Below are 22,826 nucleotides of genomic sequence, written 5' to 3'. Positions count from 1 at the left end.
GGGTTCTCCAAAATCGTGACAGCCTCAGAAGGCCCAAGGGCCCTTAGGTGGCTCCCTCACCAGGCTGGACACAGAGGTGGGCCAGCCTCATCTCACTCCTTCCACTCTCACAAGCAGGAGCCCTAGGGAAGCCACCCTCGGTGTGACGTGAGTTGCCGGAGGGTAAGACAGGAATGGGCGGAAGTGAGGTGGGTGGAGGGTGGGGTCAGGCATGCTCCCTCACTGCGGATGCTCAGCTTCTCCCAGGAGCTGTGGTCCAGGCTCCGGTTCAGGTAGAGAAGCCCCGTGTCCTCCTGGATGCGGATCCAGTCGTTCTCATGCAGCCGCGTGCGGTAGGCACCGTAGAGGTGCTGGCCCAGGCGGAAGCTGGGTACCTCCTCGGGGACATCTCGCAGGGCATGGACGTACAGCAGGGGTGTGCCAGCCGGCTGGTCCACGTACAGCTTCTCCCAGTAAGCATCCCTGGAGAAGTACAGTCCCAGCGGGGCTGCGGGAGGCAGGGGAGCCCGTGAGGGAGGGACGGCGACGGTGATGGCAGAGCCCGAGCAGGCCTCCCGGGCAGACCAGTGTTCCCCAGCAGCTTTATTTCACACTTTTTAAAATTATACATATATACCAGCAACAAAAACTGAAACATATAGTTTCTTTGTTTTCTTTTTTTCAAACATCTTTATTGTGGTATGATTCCTGTACAGTAAACTACACGTTTCAGATGTACACTCTGATGAATTTTGATAGATGTACACACTCATGAAACTACCACCAAAATCAAGACAGCTAACATTTCCATCACTCTGCAGCAGGTGCAAATTTCACATTCCCAATGTATCCCTTTCTGCCCTCTTAACCCCCTGGTAACCATAAGTTTGTTTTCTATGGCTGAGTCTGTTACTATTTTGTAGGTAAGTTTACTTGTGTCATTTTTTTTAGATTCTACATATAAGCAACATCACATAGTTTTTTTTTTCTTTTTCTGACTTCACTTTGAATGACAATCTCTACTTTATAATAGCTTCTTTGTGGACAAAAAAAAAGTCACTAATTTAAAACTCTGATCTTAGTAGGACTTTCTCATCTGTAGTCCAAAGAACATCAACACGCAATTGCTTGTATAGTGAAACACTCGCTGAAAACACACTGCTTTAAAACAGAAAAAGAAAAAGGAAGAAGTGAGGCAGCACAAAACAGTTGCAAGATCATGCTCCATTACCTGCGTCTGATAAGCACGTGAACCACTCAGCTGGGAATTCACCCAGGCTTCTGAGCAAATCACCTGGAGCCAGAGTTTTCAAGTGTACAAGACACTGCCAGACAAGCAGGCAGGCAGGAGTCACCAAAAATGAATAGAGCACTTTTTAAGTAACGAATCTTTATCTAAAGTCAAACACACTCCTACCATATGGGCCAGAAATTCCACTCAATTTATGCAAGAGAAATGAAAACATATGTCCATCAAATGACTTATTCACAAATGGTGGGGTTATTCACAGAGCCAATAAGTGGAAGCAGCCCAGATGTGCTCCAGTGGGTGAAGGAAAACAAACAGTGGTACATCACACCACGGAACCCTACGCAGCAAGGACAGGGCGTGAACTAGTGACACACATGACAGCCTGGCTGGACTCTACGACTTTGTGCCATGCAGAAGGGGCAGGCACAAAAGAATCACGTGGCATGATGCTAGACTGATTTCAGGTGAGAGAAATCAGACTGGATACCTGTTGGGTGTAGGGGAAGGCAACAGACCGGGAAGGGCAGGGGGCATGTTCTGGGGAACACAGAGGTTCCATATCCTGACAGGGGTGTGGGGCACACAGGCATATCCATTTGTCAACAATGCACAGCCAAGATTTGTGCATTTCAACCTGTGTAAATTTTGCCTAAAATAACCAATCATGAGGAGGGTGGATGCTGACCATGGCCTTGCTGGGTGAGCCCACAGGGGCATGCATCCTACTACCCTGCGACTTTGTATATGTTCAACATTTTTCATCATAAAAAGTTTTCAAAAAAAGAATTTTTTAAAAAAGATGGATAACTGGGCAAGCAATGCTTAGAAACCATTAAAAACCTGCAAATACATCCTACAAAGTACAAAAAATACCAATGCACAAATGTTAGAAATACTGCACTTGTGTGTAATGGATTTCTCTTTTCAGTTTGTTTCCACCCACATCCCACTTCCCTTGCAGCCATCAGCGTGAGTGGCCGGTCCACTCTGCACCAGTAGAGGACACCGGGAGCCACCTGGGGCCTCGAGGACACAATTGGGCGTGGGAAACAATCAGGTGCCAGATGGAGTCAGGGGAAGAGAACAGGTAGGACCTTCTGGATCCCAAAGCGGTGAAACAGGAAGAAACCAAGAAGGCAGCTTGTGCTGTGGAGTGTTTCCCAAGGATGACCTCAAAGGCAGCCAGGCTGGGAAGGCCAGCTTGGAGGGTAGTGTGTGTTTCATCCTGCCCACCCGGCATGGGTGCTGCCCTGCCAGACACCTGCGCCACGGGAGTGAGGGGGAGAGGGAGGGAGCAGGAGAGAGAGGGAGGGAGGGGAAAGGGAGAGGGGGATGAGAAAGTCAGAGAGGCAGCCGGTGGTGGGGAGGGGAAGAGAGAGATGCTCTGGCCTCATCCAAAGCCTGGCCCTGCACACCCCACACTAAACACAGAGATGGAGGGACAGGGTCAGACACATAGTGCTGACCTTTTAGGCCTTCAGAATGTGCTTCCCTAGGAACACTGTCCTTGGAGTGGGACCCAGAGTTACTAGGAAGGGCTTAAAATGCTTAAAAACCATTAAAAACCTGCAAATATATTCTATAAAGCACACACACACAAATACAGCACTAAAGCAAACATTAACATAGCACAAAGCAAACATTAGCAATACTGTACTTGTGTGTAACCGATTTCTCTTGTCAATCCGTTTGTTTCCACCTATATCCGGCTTCCTAGTACAGGGCTAGGACCTCCAAGGAGCTGGCTCTGTGCCCTGAGCCAGACTCTGTGCTGTGGCCTTCCTGCCTCATGGGGGAGGATCCACCCCAGAGTGTCACACAGCTTGCCATCTGAGGGGGAGGTGACTCAAAGAGCCCCGTGAAGCAATCAGGGCAAGTCTGAGGAGGGAGCGCTGAGACCCTGCTTCCCCTACCTTGAGGTCCCACTGGCAGAGACCAACCAGGCAGAGCTGCCTCTATGGTGCTGAATGTCACCCGCCTCTCCCCACTGGCCAAGAGGACACAGGCTACCCCACAGATGCCCTTCAGGGCTGATTTCTTTGGGATTTAGTAGCTGACCCTAGCAGGATGGTAGGCAGCTGAGAGGGCTGTGTTGGCCCCAGTGGCCACAGGCTGGCCTCTTCCCTGATCCTGTTACAGAGCAGCCAGTGGCACTGGCTCAGAGCAGACCTCCTGCCAGCTGGGCCGAGAGTTGGGCCTCAGCTGACAGGCCCTCTGTGGATCCTGCACAGCTAAGTCCACTCCACAGGCTCGCACTTCCTGGGAGAAGCACCCACACTCCCAAGGTTTGGGGGCCCAAAGAGGACCCTACAACACTGCTCATGGCTGCTCTTGAGGCAAAGGCAGGGGTGCTTCCTGCGGGGTCTCCTCACCCCATGAGAGGGGAGGGACAGCTGCAAAGGGATCCCTGATGTAGCTTGGCTGCCACCTCCCACCAGGAGTGTGCCATAGCCCCACAGTGCTGCCTGGCAGAGTAACCTGGGTCTGCCCTCCCCAGTGGGGCCACCTCACCGAAACCTGAGGGGCTCCCGGCTCAGGGCAGCCCCCGGCCCAGCCCCAGGAAGGCTGAGTCTGGGGAGGCAGACTCAGAAAGGGGACCAGAACCAGGCACAGCTCTGCTGCCCCAAGACACGGGCCCAAATCAGGAGCAGCAATACAGCTTCTTTTCCCTCCAAAGTTCCAAGAAGTTTGCGAGTTAGAGGGTCTGGTAGGGGGGGGCTCTGAAGGTGGGGGGGGGCTAGGGAAAGGGCCAGGAAGCTGATGCTGCTGCCCCGTAGACAGGCGGAGGAACAGCTCTCCCTTCCCTCGACTTCAAGGACTTCTCCAAGGACTCGGCCCACTGCTGCCTCCTACTGCCTCTCCAAGGTGTGGTGTAGGGTGAGCACAGAGGTGGCACCTGCCTCTAACACAGCATAAGGCCAAGCCCCCACGCATACAGTGACTCCCCGTGTCCTCACAGCCCCAGACGGAAGTGCCGATGGGACCACTGCTTTGCAAACACAGGACTGAGGCAGAAAAAAAAAGAAGGTTGTTTGCATGCTCAAGGGCACACACGGACCGCAAGAGAACCAGAATTCATAAAGCAGTCTTTCCAGCAGCACATCCCCCACCAGCCTGCTCCACCCTACATCACAGCAGGCTGGCCTCTGCAGCCACCGTGCCCTCGGTCCCCAGCTGACCATGCCCGGGCCCTGTGGGGGAGGCTCCCCCCTGCCACACACACACAAGTCCTGCGCTGTGACCGAGGCTCACTGCAAGTCAGGAACATCAGCTTGCAGTGGAAGGCAGTCCCTGTGGACTCACAGTCTCTCGGGAAGCTAGCATTTCTGGCTACAAAGAGGATGAGAGACTTTAATTCCCAGTGGCTTGACAAAGGGGTGGCCTGGTGGCAGTCCAGGCTCATGACACCATGCTGGGTGGGAAGGGGGCTCAGCCAGGGCCTGCACTGCTGGCCTCTTCCTCACCCTGGCAGAAAGGTGTGCCCCAGTCACTGGAGATCTGAGATGCTGCAGGGAACTCTGCTTGTGGGGGAGCCCAGGGTGGGTGCAGGTCCAGACGGCATACAGCCCAGGGCAGGCTGTGTTTTCCAGAGCCCACCAAGTCACCAGCTCTCTTTGACATGCCAGACCTCGCTGTGGAGGGGCGAGGCCTGTGTTTTAGCCCCTAGAGTACCAGTGAGGGGATGCTCTGTGGCAACAGAATCGATGTCACGAGAGGCCACAGCTTCTGCCAGCTCATTCTCTCAGGACGCACACCCCAGCCCTGGTCAGCTGTGCATGAACTGGCTGTCCTTGAGATGGCCTTGCAGATGGGTCTTGTCACGGGGAAGATGCTCTGCCCAGAGCACCCTACCTGCCAGGTAGCGGGGAGCAGATCCAGGGCAGGCTCCTCCTCTGGGGGGCCCCCTGGAGCACATGCATTTTCTGTGGTCTGGGGGTTGGGAGGTGGGAGGGCCCTGTGCTCCTAGGAGCACCGCCCCCATCCCCGCAAGCTGGTTGAGTCTCCACCTCACAGACCACATGTGCAGGGGAGAATGGGCCCTGCCCGCCTTCATCTCAGAGCCAGGCCCGACGGGATCCGTGTGGGGCCCAGTCTGTTGCTGCCAAAAGGGATTTGTGAGTCGGGCAATGACTGTGAGCAGAAACAGACTTAAATGCACTTAAAATGCCTCCCAGGTGGTCCCCACTCAGGGCACGGCTGCTTTCATGCTCCTCCTTGTCACAAACACTTTTCAATGGGAAAACATATGGTCCCAGGTGGAGAATGAGGAGGTGGGTGCGGGCCCCAAGGGGGTGTAGTCTGGGGAGCCCACAGGCCTCCATGCTTGGTTTAATGCTCTGCTGTCACTGTCCTGAAATCCTTCATAATTCTAGAACAAGGGGCCCACATCTTCATTCTACACTGGGCCCCACAAATGATGCAGCCAGTCCTGGTGAGTGAAAGAGTAGACCCTGGGACAGGCCACCATGGGTGTACAGCTTTACGGGGCTGTGCAGGGTGCGGGCCTCCTCCGGGCCTCGGTTCCTTCAACTGTGAGCAAGAGAAGGGCGTGCTGGGGAGACGAGGAGCAGCCAACGCAGGTGCCGACAGGCGTCACCCGTGCACAGGTACGTATCGAATGACGCTCTCACTTCAGATTCACAACCGCTGTGTGCATATCCCTCCACTGCCCCATTTCACAGGGAAGAACACTGAGGCGGGGTGGTGAGAAGCCTTACCAAGGTCAAACAGCTGGAGGTTCTGCCTCTTGCAGTTTGGCACAATGGCTGACAAAGTGACTGTGGGAGTTAGGATCTGGGCAGATGCTGACCCCACCGGGAAGCCCAGGGCCCTGCCAGCTGGCAGCCCGTTACTGCTGGCACCATGTGTCAGGAAGGACTTCCCAGCTGGGGAGATCAGACCTGCCTCTGCTGAGAGCCTCCCCTGGAACTTTGGGCAGGTCAACAAAGCAGGACTTGCAAAGCCTTTCCCACCTATGCCTTCCACCTCTGAATGCCATGGGTGGGAGTCCTCCGCCGACACCTAGCCTCATGTTTCTGCCTGCCTGCCAAAGGCTCAAGTCACCACATGCATTAGGAGGGACACCAGGAACCTTCACGGCCTCTGTGTGTGCGTGTATGTGTGTGTGTGTGCGTGCGCTCGTGTGCGTGTGTATTTCCTGAACACCGGTGATGGAAAGAGAGATAGAGGTGCACCGGCCCAAGACTCCACCTGCTCCATTCTGCCCTGCCCCGCCAGGAAAAGACGTGGAACTAACATCAGTGAGGCGGACGTGTGGTCCTGCTCAGAGCAAGGCCTCCTCTGACATCTTCTTTACAAGTAAAGCTCCCAGGGCAGTGACGGTCTCATTCGGAGCACGAAGTCACCAGCTATGATTCTGCAGCTACCCGTACCTTTCTGTACCCTGGAAAGGCAGTTTTCAATGTTAGTACCTGGTTGGGATGTGCAATTTATTTGTATTTGGATGCAGATAGAACCAGGTCCAAGTTCCCATCCCCATCTCGTTCATTCAACCCATCACAAGCTCACACGTGTGCGCGCACTCACCCATGCACTCTTACCCACCCGGTCACACGCACACATTCTCACCCCCGCACTGGACTCTCTGAGCCCCCTCCTTTGTGGTGGAGGACACCGCAGGTGGACAAGGGCTCCGCTCCTGCTTCTGGCTGTTATCCCTTGCTTTTGCAGCACAGGAGTGCAGGCACACCCCGCCTGCTCCACCCCAGCCGCAGGCCGAATGCCTGCAGTCCCTGGGCGCCAATACTCTAGGATCACTTCCCATAATCCCTCAGACGCAGACGCCTCTGCACACCCACTGACAGCCTCTGCTCCCCGTGCCCTGGAGGGTCACCTCCTGCTGGTCCTGAGGCTGCAGGCCAGTCCTGGCCCTGGGCAACCCAGCCAACTTCTCCACACGCAGTGTGCTGCCACCCAGCTCCCCCAGGGGGCTGTGACCCCAGCCTGGGGAGGAGGCTCCTTCCCTGGGCACCCACCCTCAGCCTGAGGGTGGCCCACAGAGCTCTCCGACATCTCCCTCTCATCGCTGTTAAGAACTCTGATGTTAACCTCTCCTGTTTCATCTGCTGTGTGGCTGCTGCCTCCCGACTGGACCTGGACTGATACACACATCTCCCTCTCTCACACATACACTTACGGTCACACACCCTCACACACATTCTCTCCCACTGTTGCACACTCATACCCCCCACCCCAACTGTCTTGCTCACTTAATGAGACACACTGAGCCTGCCGGGCCCTGACCCTAGGCTCTCCTTCGCCAGTTCTCCATGGCATGACCAGCTCTGGCCATCGGGGTCCGCACACAGCCCCCCTGAGTTTCCTTTGACCTCCTCGCCACCCTTGGTGGAGGAGGTGCTGCCATCCGACCATGCCAGTCCAGATCCAGGCCAGCACCTCCTAACCGGGCGCCCCTGGCCTCCCACTCCATATCTGGGCCTGTCCTCCAGGCCACCCAGAGCACCTGTGAGTCACACTCATTGTGGCCACCCTGCCATGGACATGCACAGAGCCTTGAACAACTGAAAATGTCCTAGGACTGCAACATGAAAGCCAGGATTTGGGCTCTCAAGAAAGAAAAAAACACCGTGAGATGGTATGGTCTGTGAACTGAGTGCGGTTAGCAGCCGTGCCCACATCTGTGTGCAAGGCAGACCCTTTCTGCAGCAACAACTCACCGGGCAGTCCTGGCTGCTGCCCCTGATGAGAGCCAGATCATGCAGATGACAGTTTTATTATGGCCCAGCAGAGTCTCTTTAACAGACCGTTTCCTAATGCCATCATCTTCACTGGGAATGGGAACCAGACCTCGTGGACTCCTCCCCAGGGACGGGCCCTCCCCACGAAGGCCAGCTGTCCCCGTGGGGGGTCCCTCCAGCCCCACCACCCAGACAACAGTGCTTGGCACCATCACCCTCTCAGGATGTGGCCCGTCTACCCCACCGCCCCTCCTCCAACATCCTGCTCACGTTTTCTCTTTATTCCAGTTGAATATTTGATATGTACAGAGAGTACATTTTGCAGAACATTTATGTGGAAAGCATATGCTAGAACAGACACCCATGAACCCACAGTAGCAAAGCTGCTCCCATGCCCCCACCTCCCACTGTATCTCACTCACTGCAAACGTGAACCTGGGTCTTCTGCCTTTCTTGCCCCTCCCCCATTTTTTCCTTTTTTTTTTAACTGCTTTTTTTTTTTTTCACTGCTTTTACCTCATTTTTTTAAAAACATTTTTTATTGAGTTATAGTCATTTTACAATGTTGTATTAAATTCCAGTGTAGAGCACAATTTTTCAATTATACATGAACATATATATATTCATTGTCACATTTTTTTCATTGTGAGCTACCACAGGATCTTGTATATATTTCCCTGTGCTATACAGTTTTACCTCATTCTTGAAAGGTATTTTTGCTGGGCAGAGCATCCTTCAGGACAGTGATTCTGTCCTTCAAAGGCATGATTCCGCTGTCTTGCTTCTGTTTCTGCTGCTGAAAGCTCTGTGCTCGTTTTAATTGTCACTCCCTAGTGTTCCATCTTCTCTCTGGTTGTTCCTAGGACCTTCTGTGTTTAGTGCTCTCCAGCTTCACCACGATTCATCAGCCTGCTCACCTGGAAATGTGTTCTCTCTTGATTCCCCTCCAGCAAACGGCAGCCAGTCCCATGGCTCGAATGACTGCCTCTGGGCTTAGGAATGCCACAAGCCCTGACCTTGTCACAGATCTCCACCAACTTGCTTCATCCCCTCCCACGTCTCCATCCAGCTTAGGAGACAACCCAGCCTCCTCAAGGCACCACGCACCTCACTGTCGAGGCCACACACCTCAGACTCACCCTGAGCCCTACCTTCATTCACCCCTTACACCAGCCCACAGACTGCCCTCTGCCACCCCACTGCTCAAGCTGCCATGCTCGCTCCCCTCCCTCCCCTGCATGACACCATGACACCAGTCTCTCTGAGCTCCCTCTTGACCCCATAAGCCACTTCCCACAGAGCAGCCAGGGTTAGTGGGATGTCACCCTCTGCTTAAAGCCCCGCACTAATCATCCACTGCTTGCAGAATAAAACAAACCAGGGCTGAGGCCCCATTTGCCCTGCTCAACTCAGCTCCTCTCCACCCTCGAGGGTGCCCACCTCCCAGCCACACTGGCCAAATCACAACATACGAGCAGAAAAAACAAGTGAATGAGTGAATCAATGAAGGAACAAATCTAACAGATACATTATTTCGTAAACAGGGGTGAGTCATGGCTGGGCACGTTTGGGAAATGGTCAGAATCCGGGCTAGGAGAGGGACGGGGCCAAGGAGGCAGTGAGATTAGACTCAGCTAAGATGCTCTGGGTTGGTCTGATGGGCACTGGGAGCCACGTGGATGCTCAGCAGCAGGATGAGCCGGATGGAGCCTCGTGGATGGCCGTCCTGTGCTCACAAGACTCGGGCGAGGCGTGCAGTGCCCTCTGGCTGCCTCGGAGAGGCCAGCAGTTGGTGTTGAGCCAACAGCCAAGAGAACAACCCAGAACAAAATCACTGACCCCGGCTCAGGAAATGACTTACTGTTAACTGAGGAACCCTACCAACTGGCAGATGTTAGGCAGAACGTGTGTGCTCACTCACACATGCACATGCGTACACCCGCTAGTGTGCACTCACAGGCAGGGACACCCTGTAGTACACATCACACACCCTGGATTTTGATGCTTTATGCCAGCTAGAGGCTGGTTTTGCAAGGGACTGTAATGTAATTTTGCTTTCAGGGAAAAAAGTACAGATCGGGGAGGCTTTACTGCAAATAACAATTTTTTTAGAGGGATATATATAAAGGGGAACCCAGTTTTTAAAATTAATTGTGGTAAAATACAGAACATACAATTTATCATCTTAATCATTAAGTGTATAGTTTAGAGACATAAAATAAATTCACATTGTTTAGCAACCGTCACCATCATCCATCTCCGGAACTCTTCATCTTGCAACACTGAGACTGCACACCCAACCATTCAACACTAGCTCCCCACTCGCTCCAGCCCTGGCAATCACCATTGGACCTTCTGTCTCTGAATCTGACTATTCCAGGCACCTTGTATGAGTGGAGTCATGCAGTATTTGTCTTTTTGTCACTGGCTTAATATCATTTATCATGATGTCCTCAAGGTTTACCTATGTTGTAGCAGGTATCAGAATTTGCTTCCTTTTTAAAGTTGAATAATATTCATGGATTCACGGATACACCACATTCTGTTTATCCATCCATCCATCCATAGACTGTTAGGTTGCTTCCGCCTTTTTGCTATTGTGAATAGTGCTGCGATGAATGTGGGTATACAAATATCACTTTGAGACCCTGGTTTAAACTCTTTTGAGTGTATACCCAGAGGTGGAACTGCTGGATCATATGGTAATCCTATTTTTAATTTCTTGAGGAATTCTAGTGCTGTTTTTCAGAGCAGCTGCACCATTGTACATTCCCACCAAAAGGGTACAAGGGTTCTACTTTCTCCACATCCTTGCAACAGTTGTGATTTTTCTGGCTTTGTTTTTTTTTTTGATAGTAGCCATCCTGATGGTTTGAGGTGATACCACGTTGTGATTTCTACTTGCATCACCCTATTCATCAGTGATGCTGAGCATCTTGTCACGTGCTTATTGGCTGTTTCTTCTTTGAAGAAATGTCTGTTCAAGTGCTTTGTCCATGTTTGAATTGGGTTTTCTTGCTGTTGTTGTCGTTGAGTTGCAGGAGTTTTTGTCTATTCTGGATGGTAACCCTTTATCAGACACAAGATTTGCCAGTACTTCCTCTCATTTCACAGGCTGCCTTTTCACTTTGTTGCCTGTGTCCTTTGATGTTTTAAATTTTGATGCAATACAATTTATCTATTTCTCCTTTCTTTTGCCTGTGCTTTGGTGTCATGTATGTTTTAAAGATGTGCCCACAACTCTGTCTTTAGAACCAAGGCCAAACAGAACCAGTCAGTTCTTGGTCCCACCTGGCATCCCTCTAGCGCCGGCCTGGCTGCCTGCCACAGGCCAGGTCCTACCCGGGCACTGCCGGTTTCTGCTGTGGTTCCCGCCTTGGCTGCTACTCACTCACAGGGCCACGGGACTCGGATGCAGGAGAGACCTGAACGGCCTGGGGGCTCCCTGGCCATGTGGGCCCACCCTCAGTGCCAGGCTCCCAGGGTTCCTTCATTCCCAACAGCACCAACAATCAGCCGCTGAGTAAGAGGCCCCCTCAGTGCACACCGTGGCACAGTGCCCAGGCCCACACAAATGTTTTAGCTTATTTTAAAGCCAGAAGGAAGAAAGAAATATAATAATGACTGTGAAATAATAAAGCAGCCTGGATTATATCTGTTTTTATATCAACAGACACAAAATATAATTTTACTTTTTTATGGGGAAAGGAGCCCACAGAGGTCACAAGGCCTGAGCCCACAGTGGTTATGATGTGGCCTTGGCTCCAGAGAGTCACCTGGTACCTACAGAGAAGGCAGAGCCCAGACCGAGGCCAGCTGAGTTTGGCCCAGAGCCCCTTCCTCTGCCTGTGTGGCCATACCTCCTGCCCACGTGTGCCAAGGTGCCAAGCCCAGGAGTCCCGTGTGACCACTCACTGCACCCTGCCTGGCATCTTGCTCTACAACCCAGTTCCTTCCTGCCTCCCCTGCATCAGGGGTGTTAAGAGGGCTCTGGCCTCCCCCGACCGTGGGCAGCCACCACACACATCTGTTCCCAGGTGTCTTGCTGGGCCCCCCATGCCAGGCCCCATGCCTGCAGCCTTGGCCTGCAGGTCCCATTGTCACACCCTGGCTCTGGGCTTTGAGTTCACTGTTCCCAGCCTTGCCCACAGCTCCCAGGTATGTGGTCCCCTGACCTCGTCTTCTCTCCTGGGTGAGCCCCTGCCCAGCTCAACCTTTCCCCCCACATCCCAGGCCATGGTAGTCCTTCCTTCCTGAACTCTCAGAGCACTGACCTGAAGCTAACAGAAGCAGAGGCCAGCATTTCCCATGACCCAGCCCCTGCTCTGAGCACGGTGCCTGCTCCATCACAACCTGCCAGGGGCTACTCTCATCAGCCCAAGTTCAGGTGAGGAAGCTGAGACCAGAGAGCTCAGGGGCCTGACTGCGCCCCGAGATGCGAGTGGGAGTGGCCGGTTAGGCCTCTGCTTAAGTGTGAGCCATGGTAGGAAGGTCTGCTTCCTCAGCAGCTCTGCCCGTGAGCATGGAGGCAGGCCCTTCAGGCCACCCCCACCGTGGCACTGATGGGATGTTCAGCCCCTCCCTGTGTGTGTGTGGCTATACCACCACCATTACCCAAACCCCATCACCACCACCGCCACCTACACCATCGCCACTACCGTAACCACCACTCTCACCAGAACCACCCTCACCACAGCCATCATCACCATCACCTTGGCTCCCCCACCACCTATACCATCACCTCCAGGACTCCACACCCCCCACCATCATTATCCTCACCCCCAGCCCCCAACCACCACTTACGCCATCATCACCCTTCCCACAACCATCACTGCCACCATCACCTTCACCCCACCACCTTCACTACCACTGCCCACCACCACGTACACCATCACTCACCATCAAGCATCATCACCTTCATTCCACCCCCAACCACTGCCACCACCGCCATTTTCACCACCATCACCATCTTCACCACCACCATCACTTTGCCAGCCATCCTGAGGCTTCCAAATGAAAGCAACTTTGGCAGGTTTGCCCCACACAAACAGTGGGAAGAAAGCTGGGTTGTAAAGACCCACGGGACCCTCACTTGTCTGATGCCTGGCACAGAGCAGTGTGAAGGGAAGGCCTGGGGAGGGTTTGAGTAACTTGATGGTCCACAGCTACCTCCCTTTGAGAGCCAGCTGCCTCTGTTCATGGGTCCTCGTCTCAGCTCAACTGTACTCAGTCACAAGCCAAAGCCTCCTTTGGGGGAGATCTGGCAGCGTGTCCCAGTCCTGATGCTGGAAACTGAAACCTCTGTCAGCAAAACCATCGAGAAAATGCTGGCCTCTGCAGCTGCATGCAACAGATGAACAGCTCAGTGTATACACTGGGTGCCCGATATATCAGGGCCAGCTACACCCCTGGTGCCTAGCGAGGACTCCAGTCACCACTAGTGCAGCCTCAATTCCAGTCTTAAATTCCTTCTTCCTTCAATGCTGCCTGCAGGCCTCAGGGGGCAGCCTGTGCTACTGTGGCCTCAAGGCTGAGTGCCCTGCCTGGTCTGGGCTTCCCGGGCTTCCCAGAGAGACCTCTGGGGCTCTCCATGCTCCTGAGGGCTCGGTGTCACACAGAGCCCAGACCCCTGCCTGCCTGTCTGGTCGGGGGCTTCACATGCAGCACAGATCTCAAGGCTCTTCCCACCATCATCCCTCCAGCCCCGAACCCCTCCCCTGTGTGGTCCCTGGTGGGGGGGGGGCCAACATGGGGGTGCAGTGTCTCCCTAGACACCTATTTTCTAGGGCCCTGGCTGGACAGGGTGGCCGGCGGCCTGGAAAAACAGCTAGATGGAGGAGGAGAGACCAGAGGACCAGCCCTCGCCTCAAGGCCCCACCATCCCGGCACGCCCGCCACACTCCTCGGCATCGTTAGAAAGCTCTTCCTCGCACACCTTGCCTGAGCTCTCGCTGTTGGCCAGACACCTCGCTCTCCCCATCTAATGCTGGGAAACAGAATTCACCTCTTGCTCTCCAAGTGGAACTGTCCCCAGGGACGGGGTCTCCTGACACTGCCCACGTCCTCCATGCGGCCCTCTGCCTCGGGTGGGAAATGGGTTGGAGCACGGCTGAGGTTTGGGGGAGTGAGGTGTGCAGCTGAGGTCTGCAGCCCAGCAGCGTGGGAGCCAGCAGCCCAGACTCATCCCCTCTCTGCACACAGGCCCCAGCCTTCTCTGCTCCCAGAGGCCTGGGCCCCAGGCTGTGCCCAGTACACACCCCCCACCCCCCGCGGCCACCACCCACACTTCCCCACCCGCCCACACCAGCTGCAGGGGACTTGCTCAAAGGATGGACACTCTTGCCGAAATGTGATTTCCCAGCTGCCACTGACTTAATCACCAGCCTCCCTGGCAGTTCCTTCCGGCTTCTATGCAAAGGAAACTGCCAATTAGGTTACAATTAATTTCTTACCCAGGGCAAGGCCTGACTAGAAAAAGACTGGCCACCCAAGTGGCCTGCTGATGACTGTGTGCGGGTCACCAGGCCCCCTCAGCTCCAGGGCTCTGGTGCCCTGTGGCCCCAGCCAACTGTGGGTGTGCCAGCCCCAGCCTGGAGGCGACAGATCAGGACATCACCAGCTTTGACCCTGGTGCCTCTGCCTGGGCAACTGTCCCCCTCACACTCAGCAGGGCACTGTGACTCAGACTTAAACAAAGCTGTCACCCCACCTGTCTCCAGCTCCTCGAACAGAGATGGTCCTGCCTGTTTTTATCCCTACCCTCCAGCACCCTTCTCGACTATGTTCAATCTTAACTGGTAAGACTTTTAGATTCTTGAGAGACCCTGCCCTAAGTGCTTCACATGCATTGTCCCCCTTAATCAACACAACTGCCAGAGGTAGCGACGATTATGATTCCTGTCTTACCTTGGCCAAGGGCACACAGAGATTGAGCTGGGATTTCAGCCAAGGGTCCCACCTGGCCAGCATGTTTGGCCACCAGGCTCCTCTGCTCAGGGTGGCCATGCACACACATGCAGAAAAGCCAGGGCACCATGACTTGGGACTCCGGGCCACCCACCCACCTGTTTGCAGACCAGGAGGAAAATGCAACCACAGATAACTGTCTGCAGCCTCTTTCGGCCTCCTTTGAAAGGCAGGTGCTCCTAAAAGTTTCTTCATATAAGGTTGCTCTTTTACATCGCAGTGAAATAGAGCGAGGGCGCAGGAAGGCGTGAGCAGGCAGGAGTTTGCTCAGGCAGCATCCGCCTGACAGGGACAGACACAGTAATGGTGGCTGTGTGCGCAGGCGCCCACGGATGCTAGGGGCTTGACGCGTCCAGGCCTGCTGGACACAGATGTGAGCCTGGAGGAGTCCTTCTCTCTGTCCCCTGCTGGGTCCGAGCACCACCAAACGCTTGAGAAGGTGGATCAGGCAAAGCCCACCTTCAGCACGTAGATGGTGACCCACAGCTTGTACCTCCTGGTGGGGGTGCTCAGGGTAGACCCTGGGGGAGCAGCACCCACACAGGGCTGCCCACATAGGGTGATGGAAGCAAAGCCTGCGGCAGCCTGTCTATCAGACTGGGACCCACTGCAGCTCGAGGGGCTGCTGGGAGGCCGTCCTGTGTCAAGTCTGAGAGGAATGGTGGGGGTAGGGGGTGGTCTGACACTCTCAAAGGAAGTCCCTTCTTGGACCTGGGGCTGGACAAGCTGCAGGTGCTAAAGGCCGACTATGCACCCATGCAGACCAGTGCTGGGGGCCCAGACCTCAAAGATCCCAATGTCAAGAAGAAAACAGAACCCAACTCCAGGGCCGGAGCGGCTGTGTGGAGAAGGAGTCATGGCAACCAAGTCCCCAGCTGATGCCTCCCTGATGCAGGACACCTCACACCTCTCTCCAGGCCTCAGTTTCTCCATCTATAAAATGAGGGGTTGCTCCTGATGCTGAGGCTCTTTCAGAGCAGATTCTGATCCCCTCTGAGTCTAGAGGATGTCTGTGCAGGAGCATTCATGTGATGAGCTTCCTGACCAGGGGCTGAGAGTCAGGATGGTGGGCATAATGGAAATCAGGGTGGGCTTGAGCCTAAGGTGGCCCGTGGGGGGCCAAGGACATGGGGGCTGGAACAGGATTAGGACCCCACATGTCCTCCTAGGCTGCCGATGATAAGGCAAGAAGACCTGAGTCTGGATACAAAGGAGAGATTTCAGCATGATGCAAGGAGGCAGAGAGACGAGGGCAGAGCGGGGCTGGAGCCATGCTCCTTCCTGCCCCACTGTGTGGCCGGCTCGGCTCTCAGCCTGTCTGGATCTGTTCCCAGCTGTGGACTGGGACATGAACTCTTGCCTGGAAGCACTGCTGGGACAGGGCTTTGCTGGTGGAAGCCAGAGCCAGTTCTCATCCTTTCTCCCTCCCCGACTCCCGAATGAGACTTGCCTGGACCCACAAAAGCTTCCTGCTACCCCCTGATCAAGGCCTTCCCACCCCATGCTGGGCCCTGGCATTTGTGCAGCTTCTGGGTTGGGGCAAGGTGCACTGCCCTTGTACTTTCTGCTGTCTCAGGAGAATGGCTTCAAGGGATGGGCAGCATGACGTCACACAGCTGCAATTACGGTAATCAACTTATACCAGATCCACCTGATTATTTTTAGAGTCTGTATTCAGACTGAGCAAGACAGGGCAGCCCTGGGTTCCCCTCCTGCTGAGTCCTGCCTTGCCAGGTGGGCTGAGTGGGTCGCTGGTTCCTGGAACCCCCACCTTCCTCTACCTCCTGGGTCCTTCACAGGATAGTCCTCGGGCATCAGTATCTCACACACAAAACGTGACACCATTGCTTCTGGGATGTTTGAGCTCAATATGGCTTTAGAGTCCGGATCCTCTGAGAATGTCCTCAGGGTCCCAGTGGGGTCATGGTGACTCAACCCCCACAAAAGGGCATTGGATGAACCCGTGTCCTCTTCAAAAGGGACCTGGGGCTCAAGATGCTGACAGAAACGTCTCTGGATGAAAAGTGCTTCTCAACAACACTTGGTGGAGATTTGATAAAGCAAAGTAATCCCCACAACAAAAAGACACCCCACCCAATTAAAACTTGAGCAAAGGATCTGAATCCAAAGAAGATACAAATGGCCAATAAGCACTTGAAAGGTGCTCAACATCACTAATAATTAAGGAAACGCAAACCAAAACCACATGAGATATCACTTTGTATCCACTAGGAAAGATACAATTTAAAACTATAAACAAAAAATAACAAGTGTTGGTGAGAATGTGATGAAATTGGAGCCCTCGTACACTGCTGGTGGGACTGTAAAATGTTTCAGTTGCTGTGGAAAACAGACTATCAGCTCCTTAAAAAAATAAAACTTGGAATTACCGCTTGACCCAGCAATTCCACTCCAAAGTATACACCTAAGAGAATTGAAAACAGGGACTCAAACAGATATTTGCACATCAATGTTCACAGCAGCATTAGTCACAAGAGCCAAAAGATGTAAACAACCCAAATGTCTACCAACGGATGAATGAATAAATAAATGTGATATATACATGAAACAGAATATTACTCACCCTTAAAAAGGAATGAGGTACTAATACATGTACATTGTGGATGTTCCTTGAAAATGTCAAGCTAAGTAAAAGGAGCCTGATACAAAGGTCAGTTTATATTAACTATCCAAAATGGACAAGTCCGTAGGAACAGATGCAGGATGGCAGTTACCAGGGCCAGGGTCGGGGAATAGGCAGCAGTGTCTAATGGGCATGGGGTTTCCTCCTGGGGTGACGGAAGTGTTTTGGAACTACACAGAGGTGATGCCAATGCAACACTGTGAATGTACTAAATGCCACTGAATTGGTCACTTTAAAACAGTTGATTTTTATGTGATGTGAATTCTATCTCCCCAAAAAAAGTGAATTGTAATTATTTGCCACTGCATTCTCTGCCCCTGTCCCCGTGGCTAGACCCCACACAAACCCCTGCTGTACTGACCAGGAGAGGCTGACCTGGAAGAGCTGTGTGCAGGGGCACAAGTCCAGACAGGGGACCCCCAGGAGTGTGTGCAAGTGCCCCAGTGTGTGCCCCACCCCGCACCATGATCTCCTTTGTAGTCCAGCCTCTCCTGCAGAGAGAAGGACCATGTGACTGGATTCCAGTGGACATGGGCAAAGTGCCATGGCCCCTCCAGGCTTGGCTCCACAGAGTTCTGTGCCCATCCCCGTGTACATGACTAGGCGTGTAGTGGCTGATGGGTTGGGGGTGTGGGGACAGGAGACACATGCACTGTGTTGGGACACAGAGACTGGGGGCTTGTTACCCTCAAGTACACAGCCTCTCCTGCCCTCACAGACACAGGTGGGTGGGAGGCTGCGGAAGCAAAACAGATTCAAGTAGGTCTGAGATGGAGACTTTTCAAGGCTCTGTGGTACCAATCTGCTGTCCAGCTGGATGAGTTTTCTGCAAACACCACCTGCAGATGCCCATCCGACCAGGCTCAACCGTTCCATGTGGCAAAGCACTGCTCACAGTGCTAAGTGCATGCAATTCTGCTTCCACAGCTGAGGACACGAGGGCAGCAGCGCCCACTTCATTGCTACGTGGCGGCTGGGAAGGAGCCCTGCTTCCCGACTCCATCCTTTCCCCTTCCCAGAGGAAGAGAGCAGACAGCAGTGGATGCCACACAGGCAAGGCTGGAAGGGCAGGATGGGGGGAGCAGGCAAGGAGAAAGCCCACTTGGGACCAGCCCCTCAGCTTCTGGGTCTTTGACCGTTTCACTGTTTCTGTGCGTTTGGCTGTTTCAGAGGCAGAAAAGTTTGATGAAGAAACTCAGTAAACTCCCCGTCTCCACTCAGACTCCCATCATCACTTTGTGCACCCCCAGGTGGCCCCCCACACTCACCCGACTCTCAGGTCCTGGCACACAGAACACGTATCTTCCCAAGCATTTTCCAGGCTGTTAGTTAAAGTTTAGGAACTTACATTGTTTCTTTTCCCCTTTCTGAAAGAGTGAGAACCATTGGAATTTTCTGGCAATCCCACAGGCATGCAGAGTGGGGCGGTGCTGGCATCAGTTTTGATGTCCACTGTCTTGCCTGGGGCTTTCTGATGGTTTTAGCAGCAGAATCCTTTCAGATCAGACAGCAGGTCAGGGCCAGTGCTCAGGGCAGAGCTCAGAGGTTGGCCTCCCTCTCCTGGCCACCCTGCCCCTCAGGCACTTCTCTGGAGCCTTGGGCTCTGGAGAACCTAGATAGGAGCACCCCACGTCAGAAGAGTGAAGGCTTAAGACTGCGGTAAGGTGCAGCCTCTGAATCTGGGAGAGGGCCTAGGATCCCGGGACCCAGGCCTGCAGGGGTCTCCCCTGAGCAGGTTCCAGAACTGATCCCTGCCTGCCAGAGTGCCCCAGCCCTAGCCCAGCCCCAGGAGGCATCGCTGATGTCATGGAGAGCGTGCACCAGCTGGACCACCAGGTGGGCACACACCCCGCCAGGTGCACAGGTGACCTTTCTGCAGCAGTGCCCTGGCTGCTAAACTCTGTGGAACCACTCACAGGACAAAAGCAAACAGAGGTGTTTGCTCATGGCTGGTCACCTGCTCTCCTTGAGGGCTCAGGTGGTGCTTGAACTGCCCCCCTCAAGGTCTCATTGGCGTCATCGACCCCACATCCGTGCTTTTTAGGGGGCATCGGCTCCAATGGGGGAGGAGCTAAGTGAAAAGTGGCGCCTCTCTGCCGTCTCTCACCCCACCCACACCTTGCCTGGGGTCTCAGAGTGGACAGCTCAGAGGGCCAGTGGCTTCACAGCCTCCAGCCTTGGGGGCTCTGAGAGGGTTCCCAGAGGCTCCCACAATTACAAAGCTGTGAGGCCAGAGCTTGATGGCAGCCCAGGCCTCGTCTGGCCCCAAAGCTCAGGGAAGGTGAATGGTGGGAGGACCAGGTGGGGATGGAGGGCAGGAGGAGGGCCCATCCACAGAGGCCCCCAGGTGGCCTAGAGCTTCCACTGGAAGAGGCCTCCATCCTCTAAGGCCCTCTGAGATGAGGTGAAGCCCTGCCTCAGGAGTCACAGCCACCCCCAATCCCCTGAACATGGGCAGGCCCTGGGCTACCAGTCTCTGCTGCTCCCGGGAAGGGAGAGAAAAGCCACCTGGGCTCTGGGAGGCCTGAGCCTTCTCACCCCTTCAAGCCCACAGGAGGGCCCTCCCCAGGCCACCAGGTCATGGCCCTCATAAGGACATCCTGGGCCTGATCTATCTGAGTCATACTGACCCCTCAGCCTTCCAGGGACTGAAGCACCCCCACCCATGAAGCATGGAAGACAGAACCTCAAAGACCCAAGGGAGGCAAATGAGAAGGAGGGAAGGAATGGGATGGTGACAGATGACCCCCAGCTGCCATCATAGCTTGTGGCCCACAGCCAGGAGGGTCATGTTACTGCCTGGCTGCCCCCCATCCCCTCCCACCTGGCCCCTCAGCCTGCCTGCTTCCATGCACTGGTCTGAAATCACACACACACATTCAAGACAAGTGACCACTTTGTGCTTCCTTTACTGCCCATCTCTCCCTACGGGGGACAGCTCTGAGGTCAAAGGGACCTTCCGTTGTCTCAGCACCTACATCCCTAGCCCTGGAGAAGCTCCTTGGCAGCAGGGGGTCCCTCGGGGAGTGTCTGTGGGCTGATCACTATGACGGCTATTGTTAACTGTTAAGTCACTCATTCAGAAAAACAGTCCCCGAGGTGAGGAGGAGGAGGACATGCTTGACCCCTACACAAGGAAGTGTCCTCCCTGACTGACACCCACGGGAAGGGGGAGGGGGTCCACAGTGGAAATGTAGGCACGTCCACAGGAGGGAAGGAAGTGCCACTGGTGGGGGGGGGAGGGCTTCTCCAACTCTGCCTTTTTCCCTGGGTGCCCAAATGGGCACTTTCTTCTCCCAGTCTGTCCTGGAGCCCTGGGGAGGAAGGCTTTGTCCTGGGAAGGCTCCGTCCTGGACAAGGAGACACAGCTGTACCCATGTGTCCTGAAGCCCAGCCCTGCTCCATCCCCCCAGCACAGTAGTTTCTGTCAGGTTCTGCGTCCCCAGACAGTGGACCCAAGGACCACACGCCTGGCCTACAGCACCAGCACAGAGGCCTCTTCCTGTCACGCCAGAGCACACATGCCCCAGCACACACGCCCCCTCCCCTGGGGCCAGATTGGCAGGATCCCACCTACTGGCTGTTCCTGGACCCACAAGACTCCCAGATACCAGTGAAAGCGCCAGTCCTGCCTGAGAAACCAGCCAAGATCCCCAAGGGGCTCCTGTTTCAGGTGTCAGAGCACAGAGCCACACTTGCTGCCCATACCTGGGCCAGGCTGTCCCCAGGGCCCTGAGGAGTAGTCACTGGTGGATGAGTGAACTCAGGGCCACCTTCCCCTCTCAGGACTCCTCCTCAGCCCAACCCCTGGTCCCCACCACTGGCCCAGAGAAGGGGTTTGCTGAAAGCGAGGGGACCAGGGGCGAGGAGTCACTAAGTCCTCTCCTACGTCACTAAACTGAGGCTCAAGTCCACAGGCTGTGAGAGCCTCTGTTTCCTTACCTGTGAAATGGGAAAACAAGGCCACTTCCCTCAGGATTTCAGGAGGATACAGGGAGCCAGCAGACAGGTAATGCTCAGCCCAAGACAGGCAGGCCCTGAGGCCCCTGTGGGCTGGCTGCTGCCGGCATCGGCCAGTTCAGACCAGGAGACCTTCCAGTTCAGACCAGGAGACCATGGAAAGGAGTCCTCGCTGAGGTCACAGAGTGGGGAAGGCCTCAGGGGAGGCAGCAGCTTCCTGGCCCTCCCTTCCCCTTGGCACCCCAGGCTCCATTTTAACAGATACCATCATTTTTCATTAGTTTTCTCCTCCCCTGGCTAAATGGCCATTAGCTCCCCATTAGGTGACAGTATCCCATTTTCTTCACACCACCGAGGAAACAGTGATTTACTTAGCCACCCCTAAAGCAATTCTGCAGAATAAAGGCAATTTAGCAATGGTGTCAATAAACTTCACCATTTGCTCTCTGCTTACAGACCCCACCCTTAGGAGCCCACCAGCTGACCCAGCCCCTCAGGCCCTGGGTGGGTTGGGCCCTGCTAGGGCCCAGAGCAGCCAGCCTGGGACAAGGGCTGCTCCCAGAGGCCAGACGCGCTTAGTGGGTTGGGGTGGAGGAGAAAGAAGGCTGGGCCCAGGTAAGCCTGGTGAAGCAAGACATGTCTTCCACGAGTCCCTGGTCAAAGAGAGGAGGGGCCAAAAGAGGCAGAAAGAAGTCGGCAGAACAGCCTTCCTGGCTGAAGGGCTGCTCGAGCATCTGCTGGTCCACGCAGAGGTGGTACACCCAGGCCCAACCACAGCCTGGGGAGAGGGCCTCCTAAGTGATGGCCATCTTCCCTTCTTCAGTACCTGGGGGTGAGAGGGACTGAGAGGCCCAGAGGATGCGTGCACAGGCAGAGGGAAGGCCTTTCTTTCCCCATGGCCAAAGGTGCTGAGCAAAATGGAACCCAAGAAGCCAGGCCAGAAAGATGAGAGAGTGATGCCTGGTGAGGAACAGCAGAAGGTCAAGGAGATGCCGTTGGGTGAGGGGTCAGCCTGAGACATTCTGGGGAAACCCCAGAAGCTGGGACTCAGTCTCCTAATCCATGCAACAGGATGCCTTTACCTGCACTGGAGCAGCACAAGACCAGAATCTCTTCTGAGAACAACTTTCAGAGGCAAGTGCTTCAGCTCTGGTTCAAGGACAGCCAGGGTTGATGGGCTGTGCTCCTGAGTGTGACCGGGGAAGGGCAGGTGTCCCAGGGTATACAGGCGGGGGTTCCAGTGTGTGAGTGGCAGAGAGAGGGGCTGGGTTCCCTGGGTGAGGGTGGAGTGTGAGGGGACAGGCTG

General features: G+C 54.6%; 1 protein-coding gene across 2 annotated transcripts in view; it reads right to left on the bottom strand.

Annotated features, from left to right (window-relative positions):
• The window catches only part of RET (ret proto-oncogene), a 54,572-nt gene that overhangs the window by 29,038 nt on the left and 2,708 nt on the right, over window positions 1–22,826 (bottom strand). For both annotated transcript variants that reach the window (XM_064487916.1, XM_031460899.2), the window contains exon 2: window positions 224–487. In XM_064487916.1, the coding sequence (XP_064343986.1) occupies window positions 224–487 (264 nt within the window). The remainder of the gene's footprint in view (window positions 1–223; window positions 488–22,826) is intronic.

The sequence above is a fragment of the Camelus dromedarius genome, chromosome 8 (genome assembly GCF_036321535.1).
Source record: "Camelus dromedarius isolate mCamDro1 chromosome 8, mCamDro1.pat, whole genome shotgun sequence".
NCBI lineage: Eukaryota > Metazoa > Chordata > Mammalia > Artiodactyla > Camelidae > Camelus > Camelus dromedarius.
This window is presented reverse-complemented; position numbering and strand designations above follow the sequence as displayed.